A 27,534-nucleotide genomic window follows, 5' to 3' on the forward strand; every position below is an offset into this window, starting at 1 on the left:
GTCTAATTGTTCACAATGTCACAGGAGATAAACGCTGCTGTTGCAGGATAGGTCAACATTTGGTCAAAACACATGAAATCTGCAGAAGGAAGCGGTGGCTGACCAAGATCCTGGCTGGAAAAGAATTTCCTGTAATCAGCAGGAAGGCAAAGGTGCTTTTCACCACAGCGTGCACATGGGAATGACCACAAAGCATCTTTAGCTGGGGGAAACCATTTTGAATTGTGCCCAGCATTCTTTCACGTGATAAAAGTGGATGGCAGACCTTTCTTGTAGGCGAAGAGAGCAGGGGCGGCAAAGCAAACATACGGTCATGTTTCCATCTCATGGCTCACCTCTGTAACAGTTTTTTTTAGTGAATCAGTGGTCATGAATCCATGAGTAAGCTTGAGTTTAATAATAATTTTCTTCCAAAATGAATGGGATGGCTTTAAGTGTATTTTACTGTGAAAGCTTATAAAGGACGATTATTCCTTGTTTCATAAAGTGCTTAGTGATGTTTCAGAGATAGGATACCATCTAACCATTAATTGAGTGCAAACCCTTTCTGGTCATGTAGGCCAGGAGGTCAATGTGAGGAATGGTAATGCTTACATGGATGCCAACTGCAATGGTGTGCACTTGAGGAAACCTTGTAATTCAATGAACCTGAATGCTGAACAGGATCAATATGAAAGTGATGACGTTGATTCTTTCAGACATAACATTTGACAATTACTTGATATATATGTGCATTGCAGACTGTATAACATGACAGATGTCCTTGGGATGGCTTGAAAGGATCTGTTCACATGAAAACTCTACAATAAGAGTTAAACTTGTTCCTAATATTAGCTGTAGGGCAACCTGCAGTAAATGGTAGTACTCAGAGGCTGTGTGTCGTGTGAAACATAAGTGGTGAAAGGCAGATCTGCTCTGACATGCCAAGGACATGTTGGAAGAAAGAGGTTTCTCTATGCAAATTCCAGGGTAGTGATGAATGTGTACAAATTGCATCAAGAGTTCAGACACCTGCCTACATCGGTCAACGTATTAACTTGGCTCTCATATAAATCATTTAGCGCATTTGGAATTCCTAAAGGAATATCCGTGCTCACCACCTCATATGTGATGGCTTAAATGACAATGTCAGCAAGAATTATGAAAGAAGATAGTGCCAAGGAAGTACCCCACAAAATGGCAGGCTACCCAACAAAAGTAACTGAGGTCTTCAGCAAATGCTGAAAAGAGGTAAGTATTTTCATCCAACAACTGAAACCACATGCCTCTCTACAGGAATCCTACTTGAGCAGGCTGTCTCAGAAACTGCCCACATTTATGGGCAAAGCACTCACTGTGGGCAGAACCTCACAACAACACAACGTTTTCATGGTCACAGATTCTTGGTCATTCTACTACAGCATGTAGTCTGCAATTTATATGGCCTGTGTTTATCTAACTTTTTCTTGAAACAAGATCTGCACCTGCTTGTAGTGCGGACTCATATTCTCGTCCTAGACTGTGATATGGAAAATAAGATGGATCTTGCTGAAAGCGTGCATGCTTGGGATCCTGCTTTTCTGACTTCCTTTAGCCACCAGTGAAACTTAGGGTTCAAGTACAGGCCACAGCCTGGTAACAAAACCAGGACCACCGTTGCTTCTACATTTTCAACACGCAGTTCTCTAAAACATATCAAAATAAGCATGTAGAGGATGCCAGATAAGAAATAAATTGAGTTAAGAGGTGGAGGAATGAATCTTGTGCTTTTCAGTAAATGGTTTGCTCCTTGTTTTTAATTGTATTTACGCTGCCTAGTTCAACAGCACGTCAAAGCCAAAATCACTTCCCAATGATGCTAAACCCACCAAGTAAATCTGGAGTCAGGGCCTAATCTCACCTGAGGAAACAGAGATTCCAGAAATATGTTGTGTCACATCACATTTAATATAAATCCACCAACCAAATTTCATGTGCTGAGGCACAGGGCCCCTTTTAAGACATCGAGCCTTAATTTTTGGTGAAAGCTCCAACCCCACTTTATTCAGGTACTTGGGAAGGTATCTTACAAATGTCATAATATCCACTCATGTATATCATGAGATGCAGACAGGTAGTGATTGACACACAGGATAACCAATGAACACACACGTCACAGAACAACCAATCACCAGACAGGACACCACATCTATAAAGCCCACAGGGCATTAAGGCTCTCTCTCTCTCACTCTCACAGGACACGGCTAGGGAGATAGTCACAGTGCACAGGCCAATGAACATCATCACCATGTGGTAGAGAGCTAGTCTGGTCAAGCCAGTAGGAGGTTATCAGTTAGGTTAATAGAGTGTCACCTCACAGCAGATTATGTACAGCAATCAACAGGTTCAATAAAACAGTGTTGACCATCTCCTGTGTCAGATGCCTGTTTTTCGTTTTACTGCATCCAGTTGCAGTCGATGTTAGACCAGGACAGATAACACATCAACAAATTCAGTCAGGCAGGGGCGAAGCAAGATAAACATGGTTCTGTTTAACTGGATCCCGAATTGCAGTGACCTGAATCTGCTTGTTTTTACAAAGAAATTTTCTTTGCGAAAACAAAGAGTAAAGGTTACTGCTGCATGAAAATATGTCAAGCATGCTTTTGAGAATACTGACAAGGACAAAGATGAAATCCGTTGATTTTCAATGTCATTCATTTGTTTCACACACAAATCTCAAGGAAGGACTGCACCCCCCCCCCCCCACACATCCCTGTACTATGACATCCTTAATTACTATAAATATGAATCATAATTGTGTTCTCAAATGAGTGTTTGTATTTACTTTTGTTCATTTTTTTTCTGTGTGAGATTTTAAACTTTGTAATAAAAGTGATACAAATTCTGAGCCTTAATTTATTTACAATTGTGAATCACTGATGCCACTGACTGGTCTGGGATTTTTGATCATGACTTTTGCACCGAACTTTCAGTTCTTTGAAAGCCCAAAGACGCATATGTGTGACATTGGTCTATGCTAATGGCAGAAAGCTGTTTCAAAGTGAATCGGTGGCCAATTTTTCACCAATTTTTCACATTGAGATCCAAAAAGACGAGGTGTTGGGTGTCTTGAAAAATATTCAGGTAGATAAGTCCCCGGGGCTGGATGGGATCTACCCCAGAATACTGAAGGAGGCTAGAGAGGAAATTGCTGAGGCCTTGTCAGAAATCTTTGGATCCTCACTGTCTTCAGGAGATGGGACGGAGGACTGGGGAATAGCCAATGTTGTTCCTTTGTTTAAAAAGGGTAGCAAGGATAATCCAGGGAACTACAGGCTTACGTCAGTCGTAGGGAAATTACTGGAGAGAATTCTTCGAGACAGGACCTACTCCCATTTGGAAGCAAATGGACGGATGAGTGAGAGGCAGCATGGTTTTGTGAAGGGGAGGTTGTGTCTCACTAACTTGATAGAATTTTTCGAAGAGGTCACAAAGATGATTGATGCAAGTAGGGCAGTGGATGTTGTCTATATGGACTTCAGTAAGGCCTTTGACAAGGTCCCTCATGGTAGACTGGTACAAAAGGTGAACTCACACGGGATCAGGGGTGAGCTGGCATGATGGATACAGAACAGGCTAGGTCATAGAAGCTAGATGTGGTGATGCCGGCGTTGGACTGGGGTGAGCACAGTAAGAAGTCTTACAACACCAGGTTAAAGTCCAACATGTTCGTTTCAAACACTAGCTTTCGGAGCACTGCTCCTTCCTCAGGTGATTCACCTGAAGTGATTCACCTGCAGTGGTCCGAAAGCTAGTGTTTGAAACAAACATGTTGGACTTTAACCTGGTGTTGTGAGACTTCTTACTAGGTCATATACTGCAGAAAGTAGCAATGGAAGGGTGCTTTTCTAATTGGAGGGCTGTGTAGTGGTGTTCTGCAGGGATCAGTGCTGGGACCTTTGAAGTTCGTAGTATACATAAATGATGTGGAGGAAAATGTAACTGGTCTGATTAGTAAGTTTGCAGATGACACAAAGGTAGGTGGAATTGCGGATAGCGGTGAGGACACAGCAGGATTTAGATCGTTTGGAGACTTGGGCAGAGAGATGGCAGATGGAGTTTCATCTGGACAAATGTGAAGTAATGCATTTTGGAAGGTCTAATGCAGGTAGGGAATATACAGTGAATGGTTGAACCCTCAAGAGTATTGAAAGTCAGAGAGATCTAGGTGTACAGGTCCACAGGTCACTGAAAGGGGCAACACAGGTGAAGAAGGTAGTCAAGAAGGCATACAGCATGGTTGCTATCATTGGCCGGGGCACTGAGTATAAGAATTGGCTAGTCGTGTTGCAGCTGTATAGAACCTTAGTTAGGCTATACAGTAGTCCCCCTTTAAAACGCGGGTGTTGGGGTCCAAGACAGCCACCCGCGTTGCAACCGAGCCGCGGATATCCACGATGGGGGTTTTAAATTTATTTTAAAATCTATGCTAGCGCTTCCCATTGAGAGTCTACGGGGGGGCGGGGGGAGAGGTCAGACCCCCGTAGACTCACAATGGGAAGCGCTAGCATAGAAAACCCCATCGTGGATCTAATTAAAACAGTGTCAATTTCAGCGGCCGGCTCACTTTGATCCGGAGAGGGAAGCTGCTCTCTCACTGAAACAATCAGCCGGCCGCTGAAATTGACACTGCCCGCTGCTCTCTCCCTCCAATCCAACTTTTAAGTTTTAATGTTTCTGATTGGAGGGAGAGAGCAGCCAGCAGTGTCAATTTCAGCGGCCGGCTGATTGTTTCAGTGAGAGAGCAGCTTCCCTCTCCGGATCAAAGTGAGCCGGCCGCTGAAATTGACACTGTTTTAATTAGATCCACGATTAAAAGTGAGCCGGCCGCTGAAATTGACACTGTTTTAATTAGATCCACGATTAAAAGTGAGCCGGCCGCTGAAATTGACACTGTTTTAATTAGATCCACGATCAAAGTGAGCCGGCCGCTGAAATTGACACAACTGACAATTGGGGTCCATAAGCCCCCCCGCGGTATATCGCGAACCGCGGTATTGCGGAGCGCGGTATAACGGGGGACTACTGTACTTGGAGTATAGTGTTCAATTCTGGTCGCCATACTACCAGAAGGATGTGGAGGCTTTAGAGAGGGTGCAGAAGAGATTTACCAGGATGTTGCCTGGTATGGAGGGCATTAGCTATGAGAAGCGGTTGAATAAACTCGGTTTGTTCTCACTGGAGTGACGGAGGTTGAGGGGGCGACCTGATAGAGGTCTACAAAATTATGAGGGGCATAGACAGTGGATAGTCAAAGGCTTTTCCCAGGGTAGAAGGGTCAATTACTAGGGGGCATAGGTTTAAGGTGCGAGGGGCAAGGTTTAGAGGAGATGTACGAGGCAAGTTTTTTTTACACAGAGGGTAGTGGGTGCCTGGACCTCGCTGCTGGAGGAGGTGGTCGAACCAGGGACGATAGTGACATTTAAGGGGCATCTTGACAAATACATGAATAGGATGGGAATCGAGGAATACGGACCCAGGAAATGTAGAAGATTTTAGTTTAGACGGGCATCATGGTCGGCACGGGCTTGAAGGGCTGAAGGGCCTGTTGCTGTGCTGTACTTTTCTTTGTTCTAATGTCCAATCTTCTTTCTGCTGGAGTTCACAGAACTCCTTTATATAAATATATTTCCTCGCTGGGGAGGGGGGGGGGATTTCCTGCTCCCGTTTTTGGTGGGTGGGAATGGTGTAGGGGTGGAGAATCCAATAAGAATCTCCAAATGGCTTCAACACTCTTGGGATTCCCCATGCTCATTGTTCTCCCCCCCCCCCCCCTCCCCAGGATCGGGAACCACAGTAGCACATTGTAACATCACGAGCAGGCTTCCCCATTCTATTGCAACCCAACATTAGATAATATCCCCACCTCCCTCAGGGGCATCATGGCAGCGGGATTTGGTGAATAGAATGCACTGGTAAGGTAAGTGCTGCCCAGAACGGAGAGAGAGACATGCCCAGGCAGTCCCCTGCACCACCCCATTCTGCTCTTGTCAGGGGGCTGTGCCAGGGATGGGGTGCTTCTGTTCGGGAGATCAGTGAGGGGGTTCTCCATGTCTTTCAGGGGGTGGAAAAAGCCAGCAGTGGAGCCAGTGGGCAGCAGTCTACTTTTCCCATTGAGTTGACAACTAGTCAAAGAAAACAGAAAGTTTCCACTACCATATCTTTTACTTGGTAATTTTTCTGGGGCAAGTGGGGCTGGAGTTGACCACGCACTAGTCCAGGGTATCGTGACACTATCATCCATCTTCAGTTAATATTAAAACAGGAGCACAAATGTGCCAAGGTACATAAATAGGTACATAGAGCAGCCTATAGCATAACTAAGCTATTGCCTGCTGAACTTTACACGTTTTCCTTAAATAAGAAACTGAAAATAATTCATTCATGCCCTATCACATTGTACAGAGCAGAATTAAACAACAAAATCTAAATAATTTTAATAAACAATCCTTGTATGTTATTTTGAGTGACAACGTGCATAGTTTACTACTTACTTTAAAATCTCCAAACATAATTGACAAAGTATTTCTAATGATTCTCCGAACTGTATTATATGTACCATGAATGATTGGCAGGTTGCAGCTTATCATGGAAGCAATGGATTTACCATAAAATGCATTCACAGATTAAGTAAGTTTTATGTTTCTACAGAAATCAAAGAAGCAAATTAGGTTACTCTCCAGTTCAATTTTTAGCCAAACTAAGTTTTGTACTGCGCTGTCATTCATCTTCATGCCACTTGTCGACAACTGCACTTTCCTGGTTACAGCACATATTGACACTTTGTATTCTCCTTCAGTAATGGCATTGCAATCATCACACAGCTGATGTGATTTCAGTTGACTGAATACAACTCAGCTCTGAGGGAAAGGATTGTGGATTGTTTATTCCACACATCCCCCGCAAAATCCAGAAATTAGTGAATATAAAAATAGACTGTAGGCAAGCCCCTAAATTGTCAAAATTAATGTCTCATTTATGCCATCGTGAATTCATATCATTTGTGATCAATGTGATTAGATATGAAATCTGCAGCGCACAGTAAATTTGAAGTATTACAAATTTTACACTGTCGGCTAGTATGGTTGGCTTGACTCTGTGTCCTGTAGTCTGTTATCATCTACTAGACATAAAAGGGCAGAAATTCTAAGGATACAAACCATAATGAATGGATAGATCTTTTATTCATTCCCTCAAGGTTAAGTTGTATATGTATTTGGTTCAATTACATATCTTGCTTTTTACTTTAAATCATAACTATTGGGTGGGATTCTCCGTGAACCGGCGGACTGGCCCATTCCGGCGTCGAGGTGTGGCGTGAACCACTCCGGCACGGGCCGCCCCGAAGGTGCGGAATCCTCCGCACCTTCAGGGGAAAGGCTGGTGCCGGAGTGTTTGGCACCGCGGCAGCTGGCGCGGAAGAGCTTGGCGCCACGGCAACCGGCGCTGAAGGGCCTCCGCTGGCCGGCGCGAGATGGTGCATGCGCGGGAGAACCAGCGTGCGCTGGCGTTAACCCAGCGCGTGCGCACGGGCTCTTCTCTGCACTGGCCATGGCGGAGGTTGACAGCCGCCATTGCGGAGGGAAAGAGTGCCCCTATGGCACAGGCCCGCCCGCGGATCGGAGGGCCCCGATCGCGGGCCAGGCCACCGAGGTGGCACCCTCCCCGGGGCCAGATTCCCCCCCAGGACTCTGCAGGCCACCCGTGGAGCCAGGTCCCGCTGGTAAGGACCTGTTGTGATTTACGCCAGCGGGACCAGCCGAAATCGGCCGGCCACTCGCCCCATTGTGGGCCGGAGAATCGCCCGGGGTCTGCTGTCAACGACCCCTGACTGATGCAGCGCGATTCCAGCGCCTGCCAAAACCCCGGCACCGGAGGATTCGGTAGCGACCGGGGGCGGGATTCATCCCCCCCCTGGTGATTCTCCGACCCGGCCAGTGGCGGGGAGGGGGGGGGGGGGGGGGTGCCGGAGAATTCCGCCCATTATATTTATCTTTTGTTTTCAGCAGTTAGAATCAGGTAAACCATTATTCTCACGTCGGAGCCCCATTAATATAAAAGTTTGATTGTAACTTTGCTGTTGCTAAACCAAAACCTCAGAGGATCTACGGTCTAACAAATTGACTTTGTTTTTATTTATTTTGTGACTCACCATGTTAAACTAGATGCACAAACCATAGCCTTCACTGACAAATGTCTGCAAACTCCTTCCTTTGCTGAAAATTGCAGAGCACATGAATTTTTAAAAGTTCATACATAATATATCATAAATATAGGGTGAGTAATGTGGTACATGGACTTTAATAAAAAGCTCCTTCCCATTTCTCAGAGAGACAGATGTAATCAATACTTTAAAAAAGTGTCTCGGAGAAATGACTTGAGATTTATTCCTTTTTGTACAATGTGACATATTCTGCTTATTCTATCAGCTGGGAAGATGGTATTGAATTTCAGAAAACATTTTAGAGTGTGGAACAATGAGAGTGCTTTTTAAAACACTCCTCTGATAATGTTTTTAAGGAAGAGCATTATTTTTCATTTGCAACAGAGAGCTTTTGACATAAAAAAATATAGGATGGTTGTTTCACAGGATGAGAAATGTTCTAAGAAAATAACCCACATGAATTGGACTCTCTCTAGTTTTTGACTGGCTTGTGCTTCTGTTCTTCTCCGCAGCAGAGAACAGGTCTCCAGATGAAAGATCTACGATCCGTGAGTGAAGTTTCTGTAAGATAATTGACACAGCATTTGATTTTTAAAAAAATGAAAAGTAGAAATGTAAATTTTTTTTTTCCAATTGACTCTTCTGAACGAATAGTTGCAGTGGTTTTTAATTGAACTTACTTGGGCAGTTCAAATGATAAAACCATAGTTACATGAATGTATCAAAAATGATTAAAATATTCATATGGGCTGAATCCATTCTCATTACATAGACTCTTCTGTCAGAACATAATTTGTATTTTTTAAACCTGCTGAAGTCAGACAATAAAGCAAGTTGGCAGCAAGCTTGGCAATGATAACTTCATCAAATACAGAATTAAATTTCTCTCTTGTTGGTTCTGTTTATCTAACAAAATTGTTTATTAACCTGCGCATACCATAATGCACATTTTCTATTTTAAAAAGTGTGCAAGCTCAAATATAGTGATGCAAACAGTAAAGATCCTCAACATATTACTTAGTAGTCATTGTGGCACATTCTTTACAAACATGTTAATACATTAACCCGAAGCAATATTTAAAAATTATTCATTTCAAATGTTTATCATAGGAAAACATATTTATGAAGAAGACTAACTTATAAAGGTTTATTATCGAAAAATCTTTTCAGAAAAGTGACCATGCAGTAATGTGTGCATTGCATAAAGGTCGAATTTTGTTTGGAATGCTTTTCAAATGTCTTGATAGAATTATGATATCATCCATGTTCTCAACATTCAATAACTTGAAAAATATTCTGCGGAGATGAAATAAATAAATGATTGGAATTTAAATCCAGTCTTTTGACTAATATAGCATAATGCTAATTCTAAGTTGCCTTCATGTTCACCACACAAAATGAAACAATACATAAATTTTACACACATTCTATGAACAATAAGGATGAAGGCAGGCTGAATTACTTATGTGATCACCATTCACATGACATAGAAAAATCCTGACAGGACTAAATTTAGGAACCATTATATACATGTTATTTTGAGACCCAGAAGGCAAATTTGAACATCACCTTCCTTCGTAGCATTTTCTTCCAAAGAATTCTAACTCAAAGTCATTAATGTCATCTGTTAAAGATAATTAAAATGAATAGAAAATAATTGCACTGGGGATCTGGAGACTCAAAGAATCTTGGGCATTAATATTTGCATGTTATTTGATTATATACTCAATTCTTTAGTTCAATGGCACTCAAGGGACTGGTAAACCAATGCTGATTTACTACTAGTAATCTGTACTAATTACCGATCTTTTCTGCATGCATTATTCCACATATTTGTTACATTGTCTTTTATTAGAGCTAAAGTTTATATAAATATTGATGCTGCGGTACGGAACAAATACTGAATTACTGTACAGCAGTTGCATGCTCCGCTGCATATGACAGATAGCAATCTGTAATTAACTGGTTTGAAATTCTGTGTGAACAGCATTACTTTTATCCGTAATTGTGCTTCGAAACCCAGCCGCAGTTTACCAAATGTTGTCCAAGAATGATTCTACAGCATTTGTAAACTCATTTAATGTGGTACGATCAGATAAATCATTTACATCATCAAGAAAAGGCACACCAGCTAATGGCTACCCTTTGGTCAGTTAGAAACCAACATTGGAAAAGTCTCCCAATAACCTCAGAGAATCAATAACAAAAAAGTAGAAAGCAAGAATGGAAGTGAAGTAGCAGAAAATGGGATAGCAAAGCATCACCTTGCATAATACGCCACCCGATTTTCTTCACATTGGCTTCAATTCAGAATGCCAGGCTGGGTGCACTGATAATGCATAATCGCCAATTTGTAATTATTGACAAAGACCAATTTCACCTTATTTGGATTAGCAGATCAACAGAAAGACAAGAGGTGGCATTCCAGAAGGGAATTCTTCTTCAGAACGCCAATTCCGGTAAAGCGTGCCTACCCTAAATGTTACGCTTTATCCGTACACTGTTGAAGCTTCAGTATTCTTCCAATATTTGCAGTTTTAATGTCAGATTTCCATCATTCATAACTTCAGTTTTTTGATCTCTGAAAACTAAACACTGCTTCAGGGAGGATTTGCGGACCATTGTTTTATCATTAGCAAGCGCTTCCTTCCCTTCTCCATATTACCACCTGCTAATAAATTACGAAGTGAAGTTCTGATCAGGCCTGGGTGGAAATTGACTGATCATCCAACAGGGGCAAAAGCCCAGGGTGGCCGAGTGTTCCCTTAGGGAGAAACTCGTCGTTTTGGCCTTTCACTAATGGGTACAGTGCTGCTATTTTCTTTGGCGTTACTGGGGAAGATACCACAGATATGTTCTTACAGAAAATGAAGTTGCGGTGCAAATAAGCAGACATCTAAGAGAATGGTGAAGCAGACCTGAGGGGTTAAATGGTCTAGTCCTGACTTCCGGTGGAGGCCATGGAGAGAAAGGTCACACATTTGGCAGCTCCCGCTCTTGGTGGTCTTTTTGTGGCTTTTAAGCTGGATTTCCACAGGAATTTTTCAAAATAAAGGTGTAAAAGCGAGAGGAGAAAGTGGTGACCACTAGTTTATGGAGCTGCGCCCGAGAAAAAAATCGGAAAAGGAGAAATCAAAAGTTGGCTGGAAGTGAGGACCAGAGTTTGAAGGAGGCAATGGCAGGGAAGCAGGGCTCGACCTCACCAGCTCAATGGTCGATGGACCAGTTGGTGGACTTCTTGACCGAGAAGTTCACTCAACATTGCAAGGAATGTGCAGAGGACCTGGTCCGGGCGGTGGACTCGATCAGGGCGGTGGTCGAACGTGTGAAGGAGAGATTGACGACCCAAGGACAGGCGACCCAGAAGTTGGAGGAGCTGGCGGTTGATGTGTTGGGTAAGCTTGGTCTGCGAGGACTGCGTTTACTGCAGTGGGAAGAGAGACAGGCTTCGAACACTTGAAGAAATGCAACTCAACTTTATTTAACTCTTAACTATCATACATACTTTAACTGTGGGTTGACACTATGCTGACTTGACTGGAGACCTGAGGCTAGCCTGACCAGACTAACTGACTACCAAATTGTGTATGTTCTAGTTGCTGCTCACGGGCTCTGACTGTCTCAGAGGCTGGATCCCGAGAGAGCGGAAAAACTCGTGCCCTCTGGCTTTATAGTGGTTGTGTCCTGTCTGGTGATTGGCTGCTGTGTTCTGTGTGTTCACTGGTCATCCTGTGTGTCAATCACTGCCTGTCTGTGCACCATGATATGCCTCTGTGTATATTATGACATCTCCCCCCTTTTTTTTAAACTTTTAAAAAAAAGTGTATTACACACACAATGAGTGTGTGTACAGGAGCCTGAATATGTGCAAAGTATGTTAACATATTTACATGGGAAGGTGTCTAGTGCAGATAGAGGGCAGATAACAAATTAGGAAGAAACAATATGTACAGATGTGGCAACGGGTCACAAGGTAATGCAACATTGAGTCCATAAATTCAGTCTCTGTGGTGGGCGACAAATTTTGGTTGACCACCTCAAGGGTGGGTCAGGGTCCGCCTGAACTTGAACGGGCAGAACTGCCTCCAATGCAGTGGTCGGTAAAAGAACTGGCAGATCGGTATCCTCGTGCATCCTGAGGAACCAGCATGCGAGGGGGGACATCACGTTCAGGTGGCGAGCGTGGAAGTAGCCGCAGTGCCCGCCTATTACGCCGAAGAACGGAGCCATCATGCATGTGAACGAGGAATGATCTCGGGGCCACTTGCTTAACCACCACAGCCGTGGCAGACCAGAAACCATCAGGTAACTGAACACGAACTCGGTCAGCAGGGACCAGAGCAGGGAGATCTGTAGCGTGGGCGTCAAACGCCGACTTGCATTGGGCCCGAGACTGTTGCATCCTCTGCAGGACCGGAAAATTGTCAAGATCTGGAATGTGAATAGCCGGCACCTTCGTCCGTAGTGTGCGTTTCATTGGCAGCTGTGCTGGGGACAGGCCAGCGGACAAAGGAGTTGCCCTGTAGGCTAATAGCTCCAGGTTGAAACCCAAACCCGAGTCAGCAGCTTTGCACAACAGCTTTAACAATGTGGACCCCCTTTTCAGCTTTCCCATTCGACTGGGGGTAGTGGGGGCTTGAAGTGACGTGCCTAAAATTGTACAGCCGGGCAAATCCATCCACTCCTGGCTGAAGAAGCAAGGGCCATTAACAGACATAACTGTAAGTGGAATGCCATGCCGGGCAAAAGTCTCCTTGCATGCCTTGATGACTGTTGCTGATGTGAGGTCAGTCAGTCTGACCACCTCAGAGTAGTTAGAAAAGTAGTCCACTAGGAGGACATAGTCTCGGCCCTTTGCATGAAAGAGGTCAATATCAACTTTGGACCATGGGGAGGACACCAGTTCATGTGGCTGTAGAGTCACTTTAGGCTGAGCCGGCTGGAACCTTTGACACGTTGGGCAGTTGAGGACCATGTTGGTGATATCCTGACTGATGCCTGGCCAATATACTGCCTCTCGGGCTCGACGGCGACACATTTCGACCCCCAGGTGACCCTCCTGGATTTGGCCGAGGATCAGCTCTCGCATGCTCTGTGGGATTACTATCCTGTCCAGCTTCATTAGTATGCCATTCACTACCGCTAGATCGTCCGTTACATTATAAAACTGGGGGCATTGCCCCTTTTGCCAACCATTCGTGAGATGTTGCATGACCCGCTGGAGTAAAGGATCCCTGGCCATCTCCTGACGAATTTGCACGACCCTTTCATCTGTGGCCGGAAAGTTGGATGCACAAAACTTCACCTGAGCATCTATCTGACAGACAAAGTCCGACTGCTCACACGGCGTGGTGATGGATCTAGAGAGTGCGGCGGGCACAATAAGCTCTTTGCCCGGGGTGTAGACCAGGTCGAAATCGTAGCGGCGGAGTTTGAGGAGGATACGGTGTAGCCGTGGCGTCATGTCATTGAGGTCTTTTTGGATGATGTGAACCAATGGCCTCTGGTCCGTCTCGACCATGAATTTGGGAGTCCATACACGTTATCATGGAATTCGTCAATCCCTGTGAGGAGGCCCAGGCATTCTTTTTCAATCTGGCCGTCTCGTTGTCAGTAGGTGTCATGGTTCTAGAGGCATATGCGACTGGGGCCCAGGAGGAGGAGTCGTCCCACTGGAGGAGTACTGCCTCAATGTCAGCCTGGCTCGCGTCGGTGGAGATCTTCGTCTCCTTGGCGGGGTCGAAAAAGGCCACTACCTTGGTGAGTTTCGCCCTGAGCTCACGCCACTCTTGCGTTGCAGCTGCGCTGTGGCTGGGATCCCTGTGTTGGCCAGTTGAGCAGATCTGCACAGGGTTGCATAGTGGCCAAGCTTGCCACACTGGAGACAGCGTCGAGATTTTGCGGGACATTGCCGCTTTAAATGGGCGGAGCCACAGTTGGAGCACGTCATGGCGCTGATGTCAGGACACTCCATGCGCTACCGCGCATGCTCGGTGCGGTCGAACGATGTGTGCACCTGTGCAGTTTGGTTGTCTGCCTTGCCGTCCCCTTGGTCGTGGCGCGCATGCGCAGGAGCCCGGGAAAAGCACGCAAAATAGCCGCCCTCAGCCAGACTCAGGCCCTGGAGCTGTTTTACGGCCTGCACCCGCTCTGCATCGTGGGGGCCTTGCCGTGCCGTCTCTGCCACCTTGATATGGGAGTACCGGTTGTTAGCGTGCTCGTGGAGGACGCAGGTTTCTATGGCGATGGTCAGGGCGAGCTGCTTAACTTTAAGGAGCTGCTGGTGAAATGGTTCGGAGTGGGCCCCGAAAACGATCTGGTCGTGGATCAAGAAGTCGGAAGCGGAGCCGCAGTAGTTGCAGGACTGTGCGAGAATACGGAGATGGGTTAAGAAGTACTGAAAAGGTTCATCCTTACCCTGAAGCCTCTGCTGGAACACATAGCGTTCAAAGCTCTCGTTGACTTCGATGTCACAGTGGCTGTCGAACTTCAGCAAGACTGTTTTAAACTTTGTCTTGTCCTCACTTTCAGCAAAGGTGAGGGAGTTAAAGATGTGGATAGCATGGTCCCCGGCTGTAGGGAGGAAGAGAGCGGTCTTCCTGGCATCCGATGCGGCTTCGAGGTCGGTGGCTTCAAGATACAGCTGGAACTTCTGCTTGAAAATCTTTCAGTTTGCACCGAGGTTGCCGGCGATGCGGAGCTGCGGGGGAGGGCGGATGCTGTCCATGTTACCGGATGGCTGATCACTGATCAAAGGCAGACTATCTCAAGGTAGGTCCGTCAAACTCGAGCATAACTCACTGGTACCATGATGTGTTGGGTAAGCTGGGTCTGCGAGGACGGCGTTTACTGCAGCAGTGAGAGACAGGCTTCCAACACTTGAAGAAATGCAACTCGATTTTAGTGAACTCTTAACTATCATACATACTTTAACTGTGGGTTGACACTATGCTGACTTGACTGGAGACCTGAGGCTAACCTGACCAGACTATCTTACTACCACATGGTGTTCTAGTTGCTGCTCACGGGCTCTGACTGTCTCAGAGGCTGGATCCCAAGAGAGCGGGGAAAACTCGTGCCCTCTGGCTTTATAGTGGTCGTGTCCTGTCTGGTGATTGGCTGTTGTGCTCTGTGTGTTCACTGGTCATCCTGTGTGTCAATCACTGCCTGTCTGTGCACATCATATACCGTATATTATGACAGCGGTGGAAAGACTGCGATGGCAATGGAGATCAGGATGCTACAGGACCAACAAAAACGGCTGCTGGACAAGGTGGAGGACCTGGAGAACTGTTCTCGGAGACAGAATATCTGAATCGCGGTCTGCCGGAGGTGAAGGAAGGATCGGATGCCGTGCATATGTGGGGAAGATGCTAGAGAAGCTGATAGGGGAAGGTTCATTCCCCGAGCCGTTGGAGGTAGACCGGGCCCACAGGGCGCTTATGCGCAAGCCCCAGGGGAGTGAATCCCCAAGGACGAAGGTCATACAGCTGCATTGGTTCCTAGATAAGGAACGGATCATGAGGTGGGCCAGGCAGACAAAGCCGTGCACGTGGGAAGATTCTGAGATCCGGGTGTCCCAGGACTTGGGAGCAGAACTTGCAAAGAAGAGGGCGAGTTTTAATAAAGTCAAGGCGGCCCTGTACGAGAAGCAAATAAAGTTTGCCGGATCGTCTTTGGGTGACCGATGAGGGTCAGGAACTATACTTTGGTTCGCCGGAGGACGTGGCGGACTTCATGAAGGATAATAACCTGGTAGATAAACAAGGATCTTAAACCTTGACTGTGAAGAATTAAGTTGGAAGTTATGTGTTGCCCTTTTAAAAACCTTAGTCTTTTAACTCTGTAATTTCAGTTGCGATGTTTGAAAAGCTGTTTGAATTTTTACAAGTATAATTCCTTTCTCTATGTCTGGTCTTTCTTATGTGGTCCTGCTTGAGGGTGTTAGAATAGATAAGATTATGTTAAGGGAGGAGGGCTGGGCCTCTGTGCCTGGACTTTGGGAGGGATTGTTTGTTTGTTTTTTGTGTTTTGTGCCACAGTTTTTGGGAACTCATACTAAGACTAGGGGGCGTGGGGAACCAGCAGGTGGTAGGATGCTAGGCTCCGGGGGTGGGAGGTGTCAGGCTAGCTGGGAGGGCTAGTTTACGGAAGCAAAGTGGGGGGATGAGCTGAAGATTAACGTAGTGTGGGGGGGGGGGGGGGGGGCTGCTGACAAGGAGGGGACTTTCAGGAGGTTGGAAGAGGACAGAAGATGACGGTGGCTGCTGAGGTGCGGGACAGGTGAGGTGCGGGCCATGGGCCAAGGGCTGGCCAAGGAAAGGTCATGGTTGATTGGCAGGGGAGGGGGGTAGGGTCCCAACCCCCGACCAGGCTGGTTAAGTGGAATGTTTGTGGACTGAATGGGTCGGTCAAAAGAGCCCATGTGTTCGCACACTTGAGACAGCTGAAGGCAGACGTGGCCATGTTGCAAGAGATGCACTTGAAGCTGGGAGACTGTGGTGAATGTACATCATGTAATTCACACTGTATAGTATTGCGTTCACACTGTATAGCATTGTGTCCTTGTGGGCTCTGTCTGTGAGCCGTTGCGCGGCTCTGCCCTCAGGGGGAGATGAGGAGCTTGTACAGGGCTCCACCCATGGCCCCTCCCACTACCGGAAGTATAAAGTGCTGCAGCCTTGTGAGTCTGCCCTCAGTTCTTCTGGTCGCAGGCAAGCTCAGTTGTAAGTCTATTAAAACTACAGTTTACTTCCTATCGTGTCTCGAGTAAATTGATGGTCACATCAGAGACCAAGTTCGACTGGAGGAGGGATGGGTCGGACTGGTGTTTCATTCGGGATTGGACTTTAAAACAAGGGGGGGGTGGCAATCCTGGTTAATAAAAAGGTGGCATTCGAGGTGGGGAAGATAGAGGCAGACCTGGGTGGTAGATTTATTATGGTTAGTGGGAAGCTGGAGGGAATGACAGTGGTGTTGGTCAATATATACGCCCCAAACTGGGATGATGTCCCGTTTGTCAGGTGGGTGCTGGGGAAGATTCCGGACACTGACTTGCACTCGTTTATTATAGGGGGGCTGATTTAGCATAGTGGGCTAAATAGCTGGCTTTTAATGCAGAACAATGCAGGCAGCACAGGTTCAATTCCCGTGCCGGCCTCCCCGAACAGACGCCGGAATGTGGCGACTAGGGGCTTTCACAGTAACTTCATTGAAGCCTACTTGTGACAATGTGTGATTATCATTATTATTATTATTATTGAACGGTCTGGACCCGAGGCTAGACCGGTGGAGTTCTAGGTCGGGAAAAGAAATGGCGAAAGAATCACGGGGGTTTATGGATCGCATGGGGGGAGGTGGATCCGTGGAGGTTTGGGAGGCCAAGGAGAAAGGAGTATTCATTCTACTCCCATGTGCACAAGGTATATTCCAGGACAGACGTTTTCGTACTTGACAAAATGCTGTTAGCGGGGGTGGAGGACACTGAGTATTCAGCAATCGCGGTGTCGGACCACACTTCACACTGGAAAGACCGACAGATAAGCATAGGAAAGACCCAGCGTCCACAGTGGAGGTTAGATGTAGGGCTGTTAGTGGAGGATGAGGTTTGTGAGGAAGAATTTGGGCGGTTCTTAGCCTACAAGTTAAACATGGGAATGAGCGTGGTGTTTGCGATTAAGGCATGGGGGCAGGAAAAGAGACTGAGGGAGTTACCTTTTAAGGTGGTGGGGAGGTCTCTGGGGATCCAGGTGGCTAAGGATTGGGGACAGCTCCACAAGTTAAATCGGGGTAAAGCGGTCGATCAGATGAGAAGAGATTTCCGCAGGTGGGATATGCTCCCGCTGACACTGGCGGGGAGGATGCAGACGGCGAAGATGACAGTCCTCCCGAGACTGCTATTTTTTTTTTCAATGTCTCCCAATTTTTATACCAAAGGCCTTTTTTAGGAAAATGAATGTGGAAATCTTGGGTTTTGTGTGGGCCTGTAAAACCCCGAGGGTGAAGAAGGCTCTCCTGGAACGGGGCCATGGAGAGGGAGGCTTGGCCCTCCCGAGTTTTATTAATTATTCCTGGGCGACCAACATGTCGATGGTCACGTAGTGGGTAGTGGGGGAGGGGTCGGTTTGGGAGCAAGTAGAGGCGGCATCTTGTAAGGGTACAAGTTTGGAGGCTTTATTGACGGCACCCCTGCCATTCTCGCCGGCCTGGTACTCCACAAGCCCAGTGTTAGTGTCAGCCCTGAGGGTGTGGGAACAATGGAGACAGCACATGAGATTGGAAGGGACCTCGGTGTGGTCACCGATATGTGACAATCACCGTTTTGTTCCGGGGGGCTGGATGGGGGCTTTAGGAGGTGGCAGCGGGCAGGGATTGAGAGATTTGGGGATCGCTTCATTCAGGAGGGTTTTCCCGAGCCTGGAGGTATTAGAGGAGGAGTTTGAGTTGCCAGGTGGGAACGGGTTTCCCTACAGGTATGGGACTTTGTCCGGAGGCAGGTTCCAAGCTTTCCTCACATCCCCCTGAGGGGACTACAGGATAAGGTAATGTCAAAACGGGGTTGGGGAGAGGAGGGTCTCAGAGATATATAAGGAGTTAATGGAGTGGGAAGGGGACCCTATCGGGGAGGCGAAGAGGAAGTAGGAAGAGGAGCTGGGAGGAGAGTTGAAAATCGAATTATGGGAAAAGGCTTTGAAGAGAGTAACTTCATCCTCATCGTGTGCCAGACTCAAGTCTGATCCAGTTCAAGGTGGTTCACAGGGCCCACATGATGGTAGCCCGGATAAGCAGGTTTTTTAAGGAAGTGGAGGATAGGTACGGACGCTGTGGGGGAAGCCCAGTGAATCATGTCCATATGTTCTGGCCATGTCCGAAGTTGTGGGAATTCTGGCAGGGATTTATGGACGTCATGTCAAAGGTCCTGGAGGGAGGGTGACTCCGAGCCCAGGATTGGCAATATTTGGCATACTGGAGGATCCGGGGGCCAAGGGCGGCGGCGGAGGGGGGGGGGGATATTCTGGCCTTCTCCTCCCTCGTGGCTCGGAGACGGCTTTTGCTGGGATGGAGGGACTCGGAGCCTCCAAAGGTAGGAGCGTGGGTCAGTGACATGTGTAAGGTATATTTGTGCAGCTGCTTCTAGCTCTGACTAAGGAGGGCGATGGGGGTGGCAGTTTAGATAACATTTAGGTTAGCAACAGTACTGTGAGTGGGCAGCTATGTAACCCGCCCAAGGCCATTGCGCGCGGAACAACCTTTATCAGTGTGTGTAACTTGAGGCTCGGCAGAATGCGCCTTCTCCAGCCATAACTCAGATGGCTGTACGTGTTACAATCCTAAGTAAAAAACTATTTGATTGAAGCCTTACTGTGTCGACTCACTCATTGAACTGAGATTTAGCCTAACAAATTGGTGACCCCGACGTTGGGGGGGAGTCGAACACAACTCCGTTTAAGATCGCAGAGACAATTAAAAGCCGGCTAAAAAGAAGGTACGGAGTCAAACCTGTTAAATCAAAACTCCAAAATTGAAATTTTAAATTGTGTAATAATTGTCTCAGTGATTGAAAAAGGAGACAAAAATAGAAGACGACCATAGCCGGACGTCAAACGCCTTGGGATTGTGACACGTAAGTGTTAAGTTAAACTTAAAAGTCCTTAAGGTGTAAGATTAATGTTATTACCTTCGACCAAATATTAGTGATAATATTTACTTAAAGTCTTTACTTAAAAAACTGTCAGATATCAGAAGTAGAGTGAGTCTTTACTTAAAAAACTGTCAGATCTCAGAAGTAGAGTGAGAAGGAAGTAGAGGGCATGTTATTACCTTCGACCAAATATTAGTGATAATATTTACTTAAAGTCTTTAAATTTATGCACCCACTATACCCCCCCTTTTTGTCTCTGCAAGACAGTCAACCCTTTCAACAAGCTTTTGTGTGTAATCCAGAAGATGTCTTGACACTCTCATGCTGGTTTGCCTGCGAGTTCTGGCCTTTTAAATTCTGATAAAGTAATGAACAGTCCACACAGCTGAAGATGCATTTTAATTGGAACTTACAAATCTTAAGTTTTGAATTTTCACCCTCTTAACGACCCAGGACCCAAGACCAACCCGGAGTGGGTGCAAACATGGGAAGATAGGGAAATTGAAATGAGTCAATATATCAAAATGCTCGGTAACATGGTCACTTTAGTTTCGCAACAGGTGAACAACGCGGCCGGTGACGGAGAAGAAGGACAGGAGAGTCCGATAAAAGAAGGGGACCTGGTGTGTATCAGAAAACCCGGAAAAATCCCGTGGGCTGAGGGCATTCGCCAACCGGGAGGAACTACCTCCTAAATACCAGGACATGAAGATATTTTTGACCAAGAAGAGTACTTAGAAGCTGAAATGTGAAACTGGGGGGGGAAGGGAACGAAAGAAAAACGCGCGGGTTATAAGGGGCAAGGCAAAAATTGTATATAATGTACACCGCCCCTGGGAAGGACTTGAGACTCCGGCGGGTCGAGCCAAGAGGATTGGGGGGTCCTCACCTTCCTGAGACCTCAGGACCCAACCAGGCGGTATAGAACGCTTGGCAAAAAGGGTTTTTATTTTTATTTTTGCGCGCGTTTCAAAACATAGGGGGCGCGGGAAGTAATTGTTGTCCTCATAAGAGGACAAAGGAGGGATTGTAAGGTATATTTGTGCAGCTGCTTCTAGCTCTGACTAAGGAGGGCGATGGGGGTGGCGGTTTAGATAACATTTAGGTTAGCAACAGTACTGTGAGTGGGCAGCTATGTAACCCGCCCAAGGCCATTGCGCGCGGAACAACCTTTATCAGTGTGTGTAACTTGAGGCTCGGCAGAATGCGCCTTCTCCAGCCATAAATCAGATGGCTGCACGTGTTACAATCCTAAGTAAAAAACTATCTACTTGATTGAAGCCTTACTGTGTCGACTCACTCATTGAACTGAGATTTAGCCTAACACATGGCGGGGTTTCTCATGCTGGAAAAGATCAAGTTCGCCTGGAGGGGATCAATTCAGGGGTTCGCCCAGAGGTGGCAGCTGTTCATCGACTTCTTCAAGGAAAATTGAACGTCAACACCCTAAAGTAAGGCGGGGGGGGGGAGGAATGAGAGGCATGGTAGTGTAAGACAAGGACAGGGAACTTAGTATGTGGGTAATTAGGAAATGGGGCGGGGGTAGCAGGGGACATTGTTTTTTGTTTTTTTGCGTGTGTCGGCCCGTGCAGTTGTTTAAGGAATGTTAAAATGTTAAACTGTAAACTGTGAAAATTACAAATGCTTTAATAAAATATTTTCTAAAAAAGATTTTTTTTAATGGTCTAGTCCTGCTCCTAATGTTTTCCACATGTAGACTTCGAAACCAGCCTTGAATAGGACCTTGGTCCCGCAATTTAGGGTGGGGTCTCAGTTTTCTGGACGTCTGCAGTTCTGTTGGCAGATTAGTCCAATTGGTATTTTAGACTCTAAGCATTATGATGCATTTGTTAGTAGTGGTTAGCATTGTGTTCCGTTCCAGCCTCAGGTGACTGTCTCTGTGGAGTTTGCACTTTCTTCCTACTTCTGTATGGGTTTCCTCCGGGTCTCCGGTTTCCTCCCACAGTCCAAAGATGTGCAGGTTGGGTGGATTGGGCATGATAAATTGCCCCTTAGGGGGATGTTACAAGGTGGTGGATAGGGCCTAGGTAGGATTGTCTTTTAAAGGGTCGGTGCAGACTCAATGGGCCAAATGGACTCTATCTGTACTGTAGGGATTCTTTGATTTTATGATTCTATGTAATGATTAATTAAAATTAATACCAATTAAAATATTACAGCAAGCATGGAGGATTTGGGAGTCAAAACAAATTTGTCCATTTCTTTCAAAACCACTGAGTAACAAGAGTTTATTTTACAATATATTCATTGAGGTTTCCAGAAAACAAGGTGGCACTGGATGTGCTGGAGAATGCCCATACAGCTAATGAGTTGGCTGGGGCCAGAAGACACCTAGGGGGTGCCCTGGGAAGGCCACCTGTACGACCTGTGACACTAAATCCAAAGTGGGCTGTTAGCAGTGTGCGCAGCTGCATGTCTGCCTTGCTGACTGTGTCAATTGTGTTCTATGCCCTCCTCCTCCTCAGTCCACCTCCTGGCCACCCCCCCCCCCCACTACTCCCCCCAGCCCTGGAAAAAGCCCCCTGGCCAGCGGCACAACTATCAGCAAACTATGACGACGTTGGACGCTTTCCGTACCCCTCTCGCCCTCAGAAGCTGCCTCGCCGGTTTCACGATTTTTAAAAGCACAACTGAACCACACCATCGGGAACTTGGCCCATCAGAGACAGAGAATCGTGGAGTACCAGAGGATATCAAGTCGGGCCCCTAATGACATGCAAACAGTGAATAATGTACGTATGTTCCGAAATTCATTAACGCCGCTGTCGAGGTGACGGAGTTCTATGATTTGGGGTCAAATCGTCGCCTGTCGCCATTTTGGTGTCAGAACTGATTCTCCGCCCAATCGTGTTTCCCGATTTCAGTGTCAGCTAACGGAGAATCCTGCCCGTTTTCCCCATGGTTCACATTAATCATACACCTGCAGTACATGAGCGAGAGAAAAAATCGGACATCAAGGCAACAGGACAAGGAAATAAAAACGGGATACATCCCAAGTTAAACCTTACTATGAGTCAACAAATCAATCTCAAGCTCCAATAACTGAACTTTTAACGTGCTGCATTTCTAGCTGTCAGTATTCTTAATGCATCAATGCATTTACACAAAACACTCCCTCAAACCATCAACTTTGAAGGATTTTGGATATCTATTTTATTCCTTCAGAGACTTCTAACGTTGGCTTCTTCTTGAGTGCAAAGAGATTCCGTCAAAATTGCATTTTCTCCATACATTCCTGGAATGAGTATGAAGTTTCAAAACCGATGCACATCTACAGTTCAATCACCGACCATTGCTGCTAAGTGTTCCTCTGCTATTACTAGGCTTGCCCTCCTAAAGATTAGTGATAAAGGATTTCAACTGTATTCACAGCAGCCCATTGAATTCTTTAAACTATAAAGAAAATCAATAAAAAGTTTCATTACCTGGGAGATGCCAGCATAATGAAAATGCCAAATGCTACTGCATATATATAATAGTGAATTTACTGGCTTGTGTCTGGCTCCGAGACCCGAGGTCAATGGGCCTAGGTTGATTTGAATTGAACAAATAAATATTCGGACAGATGCCTCCTTTCTCACAGCTATTGCTGGCTATTTCTGTGCCAGTCATCATCACCCATTGTTCCGTTGCTGCCTCCCTTTAACCCTTTCACTTATATTGTCAACACTCAGAAGCCCTCACTAGACACCAGCTAACCTGGCACCTACTGTTTACAAGCTGGTTCATGGATCACAGCTGTCTGAATAATTATAGACCAGGAAGCATAATTGTTTGAACTTGACTGTTTCTGTATGCATGGAACACTCAACAATTGCAGAATACTTTTATCTTAACAGAGCATAGTAATTGACAGCCAAGTATTTGCCCTCTAACAGTCGCCATTCTCTACGGTAGCCCAGTGGTTAGCACTGTTGCTTCACAGTGCCAGGAGCCTGGATTTGATTCCCGGCTTGGGTCACTGTCTGTGCGGAGTCTGCTCGTTCTCCCTGTGTCTGCGTGTGTTTCCTCCGGGTGCTAAGGTTTCCTCCCACAAGTCCCGGAAGATGTGCTTGTTCGGTGAAATAGACATTCTGAATTCTCTCTTAGTTTACCCAAACAGGGGCCGGAGTGTGGTGACTAGGGGATTTTCACAGTGACTTCATTGCAGTGTTGATGTAAGCCTACTTGTGACACTAATAAAGATTATTATTAAATACTTACCTCAATTTTGCTCTCAATATAATGATGAAGTTAATGGTGTTCCCCATTATTTATGTCCAAGAGTCATAACAATTCCAGGTGAGGGAAGAAGTTAGTTAGATAGCCAATGTCTAAAATCTGTTGTCCAAGGTGACTATGCCACTGTTAGTGCACAAGGATGATGCAACACTGACTGCCACAGCATTGAAATGTATTAAATGGCATTAAGTTGCAGTATTTCCATGTTAACTATGGACTGAACTCACCACAGAATGTTCTGTCGTCATTTCAAATTTAATTTCCAATTATGTGGCAAGTGCTAATTACTGCTAAATAAACTCTTCGGCACGGAAAGTTTAACGTCTAAAGTGTGGATTCACAGTCCTTTAGGTACTAATTGTTGTTTGTTATTTAAAAAATAGAAAACTGATTTTACTTTTCGGTCTCCTTTATTTCTTTCTCAATCACATTATTTCCTCCTCTTTATTTCTATTTCTGTCCTTGACTGATGTTGAATACACCCACTCTATATTTACTTGTCAGCCCTTGTGCTCTTAATTTCACAATCCTTCAATCTAACAATAAATGAGAAACACAATTTCTTGCCCTGTTCACTAAAGTCCCAGACGTCCGGTTTCTTTTACTGTGACAGCTTTATCAGCTCGCATTTTCAGCAGCTTGCCATATAAACATTTTAACATTGAGAGGTTACTGTGCCTCTTGAGAGGCTGGGTCTCTTTTGGCACTGTGTCTCAGATATTTGAAGGTAACTCTTCCTCACCCCGTTTACCCAACTGGGAGGATAAGTGTTATGTATTGTATGCTTTGTCTGGCTTACCGTACTTTGCATTCAGCGCATTGTAGCAGTGCAGGCGCCATGCTTTCACATTAGTTCAACAGAGACAGCAGTAAAGGACAGTTGTAATGTCAATTACCTCCTGTGTCTACTTGTGTACTGATTGATCTTGGGCGGCACCTGAACTAAAAGCATAACATAGAATCATAGTAAAGTTGCAGCACAGGAGGAGACCTTTCGACCCATCTTGTCCATGCCAGACCTAGGGCACCCAGGTGCCCTTTCTAATCCCACCTTCCTACACCCGGTCCATAGCCCTGTATCTTAGAGCCCTTAAGGTGCAGAACCAGGTACCTTTAAAAAGAGTTTCGGGTCTCTGCCTCCACCACCAACCCGGGCAGTGAATTCCAGAGTCTCACAACCCCCTGAGTAAAAACAGTTTTCCTCATGTCCCCTCCACACCCTCTGACACTTATCTTGAATCTATGTCCTCTGGTTCTAGAATTCTCGAAGAGAAAAATTTTATCCTGTCCACCTTATCTGTTCCGTCCATCCTATCTGTTCCCCACAATTTTGTACACCTCAGCCTTCTTTGCTCCAAGGAAAATAACCCCAACCTATCCAATCTCTCCTCGTAACCACACTTTTCTAGTCCTGGCAACTTTCTTGTAAACCTCCTCTGCACCCTCTCCGGAACAATAACATCCTTCCTGTAATGTTGCAATGCAGAACTGCCCACAATATTCCAATTGTGGCCTCACCAATAAGACATTGTTCAACATCTCCGTGGTTGCAGTATCCTGCTCTCAGCATCTCCTTCTCCTGTGCAGATCGGGTTCCCTCATGTACCCCTAATGACTCGGTCCCCTGACCATCTCCCTCTCTTTCTCAATGTCCTTCCACCCCTCACTGGAAGATGTGTCTCCCATGGACACCACTATACCCATGATCATCACAGCACAAAGTGCACCCCAAAAAACAGCGTGTTTCCCACTCGCTTTCTTTCCGACACTCTGACTACATTATTGCATTCAGCACATATCATTGCAGTTTATTGACCTGCTAATGAGCATAAGTACCCAGTAATTGACAATTTGAATATGGTAGGCCCGCTCTCTCACTGTGTGTGTCTCTCTCTCTGTCCCTCTCTCTCTCTGTGTCCCTCACTCTCTCTGTGTCCCTCACTCTCTCTGTGTCCCTCACTCTCTCTGTGTCCCTCACTCTCTCTGTGTCCCTCACTCTCTCTAAGTCCCTCACTCATCACCCCACTGTATAATTGTATCTGAAACGTGACCGAATGTCATCGTACAAGACATTTCATCACTTTGGGCATAGAGTAGTCATTTTCAGAGCATTTTATTCAGCCCATCATGTTTTTTGTCTTTTCTTAATTTAATTTTGTCAGTTAAGTTATTCTTAAAACAAAGTTCAACTTAGGATGTGTATAATTAATTGATTCTCTTGATTTAAAAAAAAGCTTCTATTAGCACATTCGGAATAAGATCATGTCAGCTGCATAATTGTCGCAATCATAAAACCTGTTCCTTGAACCAAAGGCATAATCCATAACTGAGGTGTATCTCTACCATTCAAACAGGTGTATTTTGGGCATGTCATTTTCATTAAAATAATCATTCGAAACCATGAAGAGCAACGTAAAGATTAGCTTCATATCACCACAACACAACACAGCTTTTCCATTTTTTTTTTGGCTTAATTTTTTCTTAAGGCTTTTTTTTTTACATGTTCTTGTGATCCAAGTGGAAAAAGGTGTGAGCCACAAATATGGGGCGGGATTCTCCCGTACCCGGCGGGGCAAGGGGTCCCGGCAGGACGGAGTGGGGTGAACCACTCTGGCATCGGGCTGCCCCGGAATCCTCCACACCTTCAGGGGCTAGGCCCGCCCCAGAATTGTTGGCATCCCGCTGGCCGGTGGGATTGGTGCTTGGCACCATGCCAATCGGCGCCGAAGGGCCTCCGCTGGCCGGCACGTGCGTGGGAGCGCCAGCACGTGCTGGCGTCATCCCCGCGCATGCGTGGGAGGGTTCGTCTCCGCATCGGCCATCACGGAGGACCACAGCAGTCGATTCAGAGAAATAGAGTGACCCCACGGCACAGGCCCACCCGTGGATCGAGGGGGAGCCTCCCAGGGCCAGATCCCCCCACGAACCCCCAGGAACCCCGGATCCCGCCCGCCCCACGAGGTCCCACCGGTAAGGCACCTACTCTGATTTACGCCGACGGGACCATCTGCAGACGGGCGGGACTTCAGCCCATCACGGGCCGGAGAATTCGGGCGGCCCCGGCGGCCATTGAGTCGTGCCGGACCCCGCCATTCTCCGAGGTGGGCAGCGCGACTCACGCCAGGCTGGTTTTTGGGGTTGCAGGAGAATTGGGAGGATGGCGGGGGCGGGATTCACGACGACCCCCGGCGATTCTCCCACCCGGCGGGGGGTCGGAGAATCCCGCCCAGGATGTTAGACAGCGACATGCGGCTTTATAACCATAGAGTACATATCCTGGACTACAGGTACAGGAACAAGACTGAAGATAAGTGACAAAATCACCCAGCTCCGAGCCTCTATTTGATAGCTGCTGAAGTGGAAGTGAAGTAGCCTCGTTTGCTACTCCGGGATACCAGTCCTTTAGATTTAGATTTAGAACAGTACAGCACAGAACAGGCCCTTCGGCCCTCGATGTTGTGTCGAG

The 27,534-nt window shown here is 46.3% G+C and overlaps 1 protein-coding gene and 1 long non-coding RNA gene across 14 annotated transcripts in view; one reads left to right on the forward strand and one right to left on the reverse strand.

Moving 5' to 3' along the window:
• Positions 1-27,534, reverse strand: part of nckap5l (NCK-associated protein 5-like) — an 837,372-nt gene that overhangs the window by 135,490 nt on the left and 674,348 nt on the right. For all 13 annotated transcript variants that reach the window (XM_038789861.1, XM_038789862.1, XM_038789866.1 and 10 more), the window contains one exon: positions 8,642-8,746. In XM_038789861.1, coding sequence (XP_038645789.1) covers positions 8,642-8,746 — 105 coding nt within the window. The remainder of the gene's footprint in view (positions 1-8,641; positions 8,747-27,534) is intronic.
• LOC119962059 lies at positions 19,336-20,589 on the forward strand. The gene is made up of 2 exons (XR_005459792.1): positions 19,336-19,808; positions 20,376-20,589. It is a non-coding gene; the product is annotated as an uncharacterized LOC119962059 (long non-coding RNA).

The sequence above is a fragment of the Scyliorhinus canicula genome, chromosome 2, assembly GCF_902713615.1.
Source record: "Scyliorhinus canicula chromosome 2, sScyCan1.1, whole genome shotgun sequence".
Taxonomy (NCBI): domain Eukaryota; kingdom Metazoa; phylum Chordata; class Chondrichthyes; order Carcharhiniformes; family Scyliorhinidae; genus Scyliorhinus; species Scyliorhinus canicula.